Source organism: Dysidea avara, chromosome 5, assembly GCF_963678975.1.
Source record: "Dysidea avara chromosome 5, odDysAvar1.4, whole genome shotgun sequence".
Classification (NCBI taxonomy): Eukaryota; Metazoa; Porifera; class Demospongiae; order Dictyoceratida; family Dysideidae; genus Dysidea; species Dysidea avara.
This window is the reverse complement of record NC_089276.1, coordinates 9,304,115-9,315,312: the sequence shown is the minus strand read 5'-3', so window position 1 is coordinate 9,315,312 and position 11,198 is coordinate 9,304,115. Positions and strand designations below refer to the sequence as shown.

At 36.0% G+C, this 11,198-nt stretch overlaps 1 protein-coding gene across 1 annotated transcript in view; it reads right to left on the bottom strand.

Annotated features, from left to right (window-relative positions):
* Positions 1–6,983: 6,983 nt before the first annotated feature.
* The window catches only part of LOC136254979 (uncharacterized), a 143,201-nt gene continuing 138,986 nt past the window's right edge, over positions 6,984–11,198 (bottom strand). The window contains exons 38-40 of the mRNA XM_066047700.1: positions 10,573–10,742; positions 10,340–10,511; positions 6,984–7,279 (exon numbers count right to left, since the gene is read on the bottom strand). Coding sequence (XP_065903772.1) covers positions 7,250–7,279; positions 10,340–10,511; positions 10,573–10,742 — 372 coding nt within the window. The 3' untranslated portion in view covers positions 6,984–7,249. The remainder of the gene's footprint in view (positions 7,280–10,339; positions 10,512–10,572; positions 10,743–11,198) is intronic.

Genomic DNA, 11,198 nt, shown 5'->3' with positions numbered 1-11,198 from the left:
AGGGTTCTAGTGGTTCCATGGTTCTAGAGGTTCTATGGTTCCAGAGGTTCCAGGGTTCCAGAGGTTCCATGGTTCCAGAGGTTTCAGGGTTCTAGAGGTTCCATGGTTCCAGGGTTCCAGAAGTTCCAGGGTTCCAGAGGTTCCAGGGGTTCCACAGGTTCCAGGGTTCCACAGGTTCCACAGATTCCAGAGGTTCCAGAGGTTCCAGCGTTCCAGAGGTTCCAGAGGTTCCAGGGTTCCACAGGGTTCCAGGGTTCCAGAGGTTCCAGAGGTTCCAGCGTTCCAGAGGTTCCAGGGTTCCACAGGTTTCAGAGGTCCAGGGTTCCAGAGGTTCCAGTGGTTTCAGGGTTCCAGATGTTCCAGGGTTCTAGTGGTTCCAGGGTTCCAGAGGTATAAGAGGTTCGATACGTTCCAGGATTCTAGAGGTTCCAAGGTTCTAGAGATCTTTATAGAGGTTCCAGATCAATAACATAATATTATCTGGTTTTTTGATAAACTGCTGAGATCACTCTAGAATTCAACCTCAAGTTACAAAACTTTTACCCAGGATGCATACCCCATACACTCTATATTTACATGTTTTGTGTGCTATAATATAGCAACAATAAGTAAACAATATAAGTTTGATTACACTGATATATCTTTCTATACATAATTTAAGTTAGGACTTGCCATCACAAAAAGAACCTACCAATTATAAAATTCTTGGAGTTATAGTATGCAGCTAAGACAACATCATACAGGAAGTATGTACATGTGTAGTGCTGATAGTAGTGATCATGCATGAAATTAAAATTTTTAAGTTTCGATCCAAAAGTATCACTCTAGTTTTTTTTAACCTTGTGGTGGCTTGTAGATCATCTTATTCTGTGAAAGTTCACATGTTTACATTTACTTACAACTTGCTAGTTTTTTTAACCAGGTACATGCTCACAGCTGGCCAAAAGGTTTACTGAAATTGTCTTGTGTGTGTTGTGTATTATTATTATTAAGTTTGTACAATGTTTATTCCTTTGTCTGTCCATACTTGCACTTGTGCAGCCAATATTCTTTATAATTAAGTTGCCAGTGTGAACACTGTGCCAACTTTCGACGACAAAGGCCAATTTGGCTAGTTAGCTAGCCATTTATTTATACACCAGCTATCACGATGATTTTAATCAGCCATGGATATTATAAAGTGTGAACCAACTACAATGTGATGCTTTACACAAAGCAATCATAGCTATCTCAGTGCCTGAGTGCAATTATTTTACTTTCGTTACAATCAGTTCACAATTTCTGGTGTTTATCAAGACATTAATAAATAATACCACGAGAGGCTAAATACATTACTGTATAGCCAAAGCGCTTTGTTTTTATTATTGATTACTAGGCAGGCAGCACAGCTGGTTTGCCTAGGATGTAAAATCAGCAATATTAGAGCATGTATGCTACAATTTATAGTTGTAAATAATAAGTACCAATGTGTTGCATAATAAAAAAGTTGCAGTGCATAAACTTGTGCTGTTATAACAATTACTAGTCAATAATTTAAACTGCATATTGTAATAGTGTTACAATTACTAACTATAAGAAATTGATACCAATAGGCAATTCCCAACCTTTGCAATTCCTCTTTAGTAACTTTTCTGCCCATTATATGTAGCTACTGTGTTACTAATGGCTGAGAACCGTACAAAAATATGAGGTAAAGCCTCTCTGTTATTGATTTATTCTTATCAATAGTTACAAAAATACTACTTTACAACTGATATCATGCATGATACAATCACAAAAGGAAAGTCTGTACAGTGGTGGATACAGGGGTTGCAATGGTTTCAGCTGAAACCCTGACAAAGTGTGTGCACTCCTAATGTATTTACGATTTATGGGAATGATAAAATCACTAACAGTTACACACAGTGTATCACATTGGGACCTTTTCTACTGGCAAAACTTCATACTTTTGCCTTTGAAATTACTAAAAATGGCATTACAGCATTGAAGCATGTTCAGCGCCTCCAGAAATAATCATCATTTTAGTGCAGTTTTGCTTCAAAACTTTCTGCGAAGGCCTGGATCAACTATGAAACAATGTTTTAATGGAGTCATTTTTATGATTCACTGCAGATCTATGTAGCTATAGGCCACTGAGCTGAGTTAACAACCCCAGCTGGACTATAGCTAAGTGGGATCACAGCTATTGAAATCTTTCTGAACCTGAAAACCCCTTTGAAAATTCCCAAATCCGCCACTGCTGTGCCCTGTATGTGATATAATTGTGCCTGATCCAATGTGCCTGAAGAGAATTGTACATGCATGCATGTTGATTAGTAACACAAGTTGCTGTCAAACCTTAAGTGCAAATATAGCACTGCACCAGTTTAATTCCATGATCTTTGCACAAGAGCAGCCGGGCAGCTATAATGCCTACATCATATTGTTGTGTGAACAATATTATAAGGCAATAGAAATTTTTATCATCTTATAATGTACCCCTTTGGCTATTATCACACCTCTACAGTAATTACATATTATTGTCCAGACATAGTAATTTACAATGAGTAACATTGTGAGCTACACTGCTAGGACTAAGATTCCTATTCATCTCAAGCATATACAAGCCGCTCATGATGGCAAGGCTATAGTAAACCTGACTATCAATCATGTCTTTCAAAACTGGATCATTTGAGCTATAGTACTCCATAATCAACAATTGAAATAGGCTCCTTGGGCCATTTTCTTACTCACTCCAACAGAGCTCTGCAAGCTATAACCAGTCTGTAGCAACTCTATTTCCATCTTGAGCAAAGCTGCTCAGAAGGCTATCAGTTCTTCACAGCATATTATTTTGTGTGATTGCCCTGAACGGAACACTTGATTATAACCTGGTTATGCCATGTCCTTGTAATGTTTATGTGCTGGTTTTTTGTAGTTTCCTCACCGTGCCTGTGCACGTATAGTTATATGAGTCCAAAGCGTTTGTATTTGTGTGATTTTAAACATCCCAATGATGCATGGTCTCTCTCTCTCTAGTAAAAGTAGTAGCTTTGCATAAGTGATGTCCACAAAAGGTGTTAAAAGTAAGGTTATTATGTTTTCTACAAGTATATGTACTGTATACTGCTAATTAAAGTTGCTCTAAAATATATATAGGAATTTTATACAAATCAAAGGAGATTGCCAATCGATACAAGACAGGAAGCAGCTCACCTGCTAAATTTAGGTGCCAAAAAGAAGAAAGTGCAGCAAAACATGATAGCTAAAACAGGAAAGGTCATTCTACTTAAAGATTTGTCAAATATTTACTCCAAAGCCTCTAATGATTCTCATAAAAATGATCTAGATTATGTTGTCAAGGATGTACTGGAAAAGTTTGGTATGCATATAAAATTAATGTGACCAGGCCTGCAAAAATCACTAGTGTACAAAAATAGGGTAGATCAATCTCTGTACTAAAATGGAACATTTCCATTCTATGGCTAGTATTATAAAGTAGGGTATAGCAAAATGACATAAATTTATGAGTTAAAATGTTTTTGAAAAATAACCATGCCAAGCCACGTACACTCTCACAACCAGTCTTGTTCCTATATTATAGTAATTTTTTTTGAAATGGTAACTTTAACTACCCTACTCCAGCCATATGCTGACAAGGTTGCAGCACATGCAACAAGACAGAAAATAAAGGTTTTGATTGGTAGGAAAAGGACAACAACTTGCCAAGTAACATTTCTTTTGTAATTGGGATAGTGCTCATCAAACCTGGAGAAATTATAATAGAAACCAGTGGGTTAAAGAATAATAATTATAATATGAGCCTCATCAGGGGCATATAAATTTTAAATAGGTGAGGCAGATCTAGACCTTGCAGTGCTTATGATTGACCATAAAATGATGCACGTATACTAGTGTGTGAAACACACTCAGAATGAATAGCATGCTCCAGCTAGAGGGTCTTGGGACATGAAACTTCTGAAAATTAGGTGTTGCAAGTTTGAATCTTAAGGTAATTTTGAGTCATACTTTTTAGCAAATTCAAAGAATGCACATAGTATCATAATTATGCTGTGTTGCAGGCCTATATATTTCAGGCCTAGTTACGCTATTCAAGTTATCATTAAGGATTTATTACAGTGAAACCTCAGTTATGTGGACTTCACTTATCCAGACTAATCCAGATTATTGCTCTATTAGAGTGGTGACTGTTTTATTAGGGTAAATGATAGTAATGGTATTTTTAGGTTATTAATTTAATACACAGTTTCAGACACTGCTTGAAGTTTCTTAGTTTAATAAAGTGGTATATCCGTAGTATATGGAACAGTTAATTGTTTGTTATTTTAGTAGTTTTTCAGTAATCCGCATTCACTGATGTTTTACTGAGAGTTTAAACCTTAGTAAAATAATTATGTTCCATATACTTAAAAGTTACTGACATTTTACTATCAGTATAACTACAGTAAAGCAGCTTAACAAATTAGTAAACTAAGAACCTTCAAGCAGTGAGAGATACAGACTTTTCATCAGCCCTGGCTTCAAGGTGTTCGGTTCCACTGTAATCTACTCTCCTATCAATATAGAATAGTCATTTGGAATTTCCTTTTTGGTTGTAGTGACTCAATGTCACCATAGAGCTAACACATGTATGCACACACAAAATATTATCTCACTACCGGTTCAAAAACTTTACAACGTGTCAACTGCAACAGTATTTACTGTTGTTGTTACAAAACAGTGACCTTCCATGGATGGCATGGGAAACTACAGGAATTTTATAATTGGTAGGTTTTTTATGTGATGGCAGTTCCTAACTTAAATTATGCATAGAAAGATATATCAGTGTAATCACACTTATATTATTTATTTATTATTGCTATATATTATAGTAAAAAAAAAACATGCAAATCTAGAGTGTATGGGGGGGTATGCATCCTGGATAAAAGTTTTGTAAGTTGAGGTTAAATCTTAGAGCGATCTCAGCAGTTTACAAAAAAAACTACATATGTTATTTATCTGGAACATCTATAAAGAACTCTGGAACCTCTACACTATTAAAAATGAAGAGTAACTCTAAAGACTTCCCAGTGTAGAAAGGATTAACACCTCTGGAGAGTAAACAACACTCCGAAGAGAATAACCATTAATCTGAAGAATAAGTCACACCACCTTCTGAGCATATGTTACTCCTTTAGAGTAATGGTTACTCTCCCTGGAACATCAACCGCAGGAACCCTGGAACCACTGGAACCCTAGAACCTCTGGAACCATTGGAACCCTAGAACCTCTAGAACCCTGGAACCTCTGGAATCCTAGAAACATGGAACTTCTAGAACCCTGGAACCACTAGAACCCTGGAACTTCTGGAAACATGGAACCTCTAGAACCCTGGAACCTCTGGAATTAGGGACCCGCCGATTATGCTGGCATAATAATGAGCATAATAGGTGCCTGAAAGCATTGAGCATAATGCTAGCATAATAGGCAGAAAGTTGTGCAATACTATAAATTTTTAATTGCTTATCAAAATACATATCCCACAAAAAGATCGATATACTCTAATAGAACAGTCAGTAACTCCAATAAAATTATCAGGTAGCTGACTGTTCTATTAGAGTATATCGATCTTTTCTGTGGCATGCATTTTAACAAGCAAGGATTTACAGTCTGTGCTTCAACCACTTACTGCTTTCCCATAAAATGCAAAGTTATTAGAAAAACATGGGAACTGAGGTAAAAATATTGAGCATAATAGGTAAATATTGAGCATTAATTTAAGCATAATAGGTAAATTTTTGGGCAGTGCAGCATAGCATAATAGGTAAATTAATGAGCATAATCGGCGGGTCCCTATCTGGAATCCTAGAACCATGGAACCTCTAGAACCACTGGAACCTCTAGAATTCTGGAACCCTAGAACCATGGAACCTCTGGAACCTGTAGAACCCTGGAACCTCTACTACATAATACACTTTATAGTAAAATTCTGTAGGCAGTTTAGCAATTTTGTAAAACTTTATATACTGTTACAAAGGGTAGGCCTTCCCAAGTAAGAAAATATTTCTAATAGATTGGATAAACGCATCATAAGATATGCCTGTTTAAAAGCATGTATGTAAAATGGCAAAAATATTGTGTGCTTTTCATTCATGTTTTATCAAATCCAGTTTTCTGGATTATGCAGGTTTAAGGGTAATTTCTGTAGCAACGTGTAGGAGGGTCGACCTGAAGACACTTTTGGGCTTGATTTTATCCAACCAATGCTGTCATATTGTTGTGAGGAAAAATCACAGCAGATTTTTGGGTTATATTACATTACGAGTCATGCCCACACCCTCTATGTCCCTACTATACAGTACTATCATACTGTATGATAATGGTATGCACAAACTGAATAACAGTTTGAATCTGGCTTCACTGAGAGGTATTTGTAGTTTAAAAGGTGATGTGGCTGCCTTTTAAACCAATGTGGCAGTATTTTAATTAAGCTATAAAGAAAATAAGAATTTCGAGTATATAATATAGGGATCAATGATAGAAATAGAAAGCAAGCAAACAAGGGTACACCTGCAGCTACATATACCAGTGAAAATTTGATTCCTACTGATACCTCTTGTGAAATACTTCGACTGACCCTGGTTATCTACCCATACATATAGCTATTGTAGCAATTACCCATACTTGTACAACTCACCCATACGTATCGTTATTCATCCTTAAGCCTTGAATGATCTGTTTACGTGTTATTATTTTTGTGTACTCATATTTACTTTTATTTACCCATACCCTTGTATACCCATGTATACGCTTAACAACTTGTTTACTATGTATACGCTTGTTTACTCATGTATATCCTTGTTTACACATGCATACGCTTGTTTACTCATGTATATCCTTGTTTATCCATGTATACCCTTTTTTGCCCATGTCCTTGATTGAATGATGTCATACCCTTGTTTGCTTATGTTTAGTTGTTGTATGTATGTCATGATGTACTGATGTTTCATGTAAATCATGTTTACTATGTTTACTGTATTGAATAATAATAGATAAAGTATATAATGGTCTTACTGTAATTGAGCCACATAAGTAGGTGGTGATCACACAACTAAAAATAATCATCATCAGACAGTTTGGCAGTTAGCTGCTAACTCTTACTTTCCAAAACAATATCATAAAATAAACTATATACAATTGTGTATAAAAATATATATGTAATCCTAAAATGCATGTTCAACACATTAGTGTTGAATTACTGCAAATATTGTCAGTTCCAAAAATCAGTGCTTTCAGCCTCCTATAATAAGGAACACACATGTATACATGTATTTCATTCAAAGGTGTATAAACACTTAACCCTTAAAGCTGAGCGTAATTATTAATAAAGGTGCACTGAAAATGCATAGGCCAAAGTAATGTGTGACTGTAAACAAAGTACTGTAACGTCCGTACAGTAAGTGCTAATGCTATGCAATTTGTGCCATTCTATCCATGATGTAATAAGAAATAAAACAGTACCTAGGGTTTTACCCTCTGGCGAACGGATATGGCCAAAACTCGCCGTGAATACAAGCTGTCACAAAATGTGAAAATAATTCATTACATACCTTTAGAAAATGGTTGATAACTTCTTCACAGTGTGTCCTATGGAGTTCTGGTAAGGACCATTTGATTCTCCATTCAATGACAAATCACACCATATAAAGCTCACATAAGTCAAATGTTTTTATGAATGGCTACCAACACGGGTGTGAAGTAATAGGAAAAACAGTCGCCATCCTTCATGGCATCATAACAAGTGAGCGATTGTTGTTACAACAACTATTGATACTTGTCTAAGTAGCCCAATGAATAAACTTTCCATTGATATAAGGTTTTCAGTTAATGTCATTAGACAAGCCCATCTGTGCTGGCTGTTTAGAAGCCATTCTTTAAGCATGCGTTACTTATAATGCTTGTGCATTTTACGTGCTTTAAAAAATGGCTGATATATCAGCCTATGTGGTTTTAAGGGTTAACCATAAACATCAGAATAATTACATCACGAGTAAAATGAAGTAAATACATTTAGTACTTTGTTTACAGTCATGCGTATTTGTCTATACCTTTATGCACCTCTAAGGGTTAATCATTAAAAGAATACAGTTTTTTTGGTTTGTGAATCAAGATAGGACAATTTGTACTACTATATAAGGGTGTGAAGTAAATATAGAAGAGTTATATAGTCTGTGAAAGTGGAGTGGAAGGTTTTGTACATGCACACAACTTTTAACATGTAGAAATCTTAAAAAGTGCCAAGCAGGTTTGCCATGCCAAAATATTTTTCGCTCAAACGCTGGAAGAAAATAAAGTGAGAAATTTTTGTGGGAGTTTTTCTTACTTAATACAAAACACTTTAGAACAAAAAAAGAATGCTCATACATACCTTTAAGACTACTTTTTCACTATCAGTAAAACAAGCAAGACATTCAGACTTGTGACAGTACATAATAGAAGAAAAATAAATGGGACACAAAGTGATAGAAAGGTAAGTCCATGATGCATGCACTGAAACTGGTGAAAAAGCATATTTCTGGCCTAAGCAACATAAAAAGCGAAGAATTAAGCCTGCATGGTTGGCTGTTAGTTGGTAGAAACTTCAGCTAAATGCAATGAATTAAATTACAAAAGTGACGAACTCAATTACAGATGGGACAAAATCAGTTGCAAAGGTGACCAATTCAATAGTAAAAACCTGTAATCTGATCAAAGTTAAACTTGACTGAGCTTACCTCAGTGATTTTGTGCAGGAAGCTGGATACTTTTATTATATAAACTCTTGATAATATTAAATTTTGTGACTGGGACTGGGAAAAGTAGTCTGATTACAGCAGGTTTGATTTTTCACTGCAAATGCAAGTATATGTAATAGTTATACCACGGGCACGAGTGCTTTGCCTGATATATACACACAAGCATGAGGGCTGCAGGCCCGAGTGCGAGTGTGTATATACAGGCAAAGCATGTGAGTGCCTGTGGTATAACTATTATGTTCTGCCTTAGCATGTAGATCCACCTAATTGGCAAAATCTTTAGTTGCTATACCCTCTCTTATATGGAAATAAGTAAGCTGTGATTGTGGGATTGAATTTTGTCAACAAACTGTGATTGTGGGATTCAATTTTAATACATCAAACAGTAGTTTGATTTTATTTTTGCTAATATAACAATTTAAGAGACTAGTGTTAATTATGTTACTTTAATTTGCTACATTTACAAAGTAAGAAACAAACTACTGTTGATGTATTAAAATTGAATTCCACAATCACACATTGTTTGGCAGAATTGAATCCCACAATCACAGCTTACTTGATTTCCTATATAAGAGAAGAGGATAACAGTATAACATCAAAGAAATGTGATGATTTCTGGATATAGTGTGCACTCCTATTAGGTGTGCAATGTCTCAAGTTAACGAGATATACGCACTGGTGGCAGTGGGTATATCTCGTTAAGGCAGTGTGTAATGAGATATGTACCACTTTCATACCTCAGATCAAAGGAAAGCCAGTGCATATAATTGTATCACATATTGCACTGACTCAAAATGTTAACGAGGTATACGCACTGCTACCAGTGTGTATATCTCGAATTCTGCTGTGATTGTGGTCAACAGTAGTTTGTTTTTTACTTTCGTAAATGTAGCAATTAAAGTAACATAATTAACACTAGTCTCTTAAAATTGCTATATTAGCAACAATAATAAAATCAAACTACTGTTTGATGTATTAATAAAATCAAACTACTGTTTGATGTATTAAAATTGAATCTCACAATCACAGGCAAAATTCAATCCCACAATCACAGCTTACTTGGTTCCCTATAATTATGAAAGAAGGGTATAGCAACTAAAGATTTTGCCAATTAGGTGAGTCTACATGCTACAGTATGACATATTAGTTATACCACGGACACTTGTGCTTTGCCTGTATATACGCACTTGCACTCGGGCCTGCGGTCCTCGTGTTTGTGCGTATATATCAGGCAAAGCATTCGTGCCCGTGCTATAACTATTACATACACACTGCCTTAACGAGATATACGCACTGCCACCAGTGCGTATATCTCGTTAACATTTTAGGCCAGTGTAATATGTGATATATATGCACTGGCTTTCATTGATCTGAGGTGTGAAAGTGGTACACACACACACACACACACACACACACACACACACACACACACACACACACACACACACACACACACACACATATATATATTATATATGAATACACTATCATAATACATCATTTCACTGTCAACATCAGTGCTATCAAGCACTAAAAGCATTAAGGTAACTACAATATTAGTTTACCTTGTTCTCAGAAAAGTCAACATCAAAGCTAAATGTCTGATTAGTAGCTTGTATTGCTGCCTTGTTTGATGGTGGAGAATCTTCATCAGTAACATTGTAGGACAATGCCACCACAGGATTCGCCATTACATTATCAGATCCTGTGTAAGCAGACCTTTTCTTATTACGGTTTCTGCAAAAAAATTTCACAAACACAGTATAATTTATTGAAAGTTTTATCACAAAACACTTACCGATAGTACCATATTAATACAACCACACCAACTATTACTATTACTATCACTACAATGACAGCGATAGTGACTCCAACTGCTATCCCAGCTGTGTTGTCATCATCATCTGAGGAGGAGGTTGTCATCTCCACTGCAAGGTAGTCATTATCCAATATCAGTGGACCATCCTCCTGTAATATGTATACAACATATCATCTAGTTTTGGTGGAAACTGTGATGTACTGCAGGAATTATAGTCTGGTTATTTCCCCTGAGCTCACAGGAGTCACCAATATCAAAGGAAGTACATTTTTTCTCAATGGTTTTGCACTATGACAACCATGCACTGTTTGTTTCATGCTTGCCTATTTTCCAGACAGACTTGCCAAGACTGCATTAATATACTTGTATAGTCTATCTAATCAAAAACAGCTAAGCTGTAAAAAAAGGTGCGGCCCCCAAAAAGGCCATGGTGAAAAAAGATGTGAAATCCAAGGTGGCGGCCAAGAAATGGCTGTGATGGTAGGTTAATGGTAAAAAATTTAATAACAACAATTCAGGTGAATTTGGTGCCGCTTGGTCTTGGCACAAAATTCACCTGAATTGTTGTTATTAAAATTTTTACCATTAACCTACCATCACAGCCA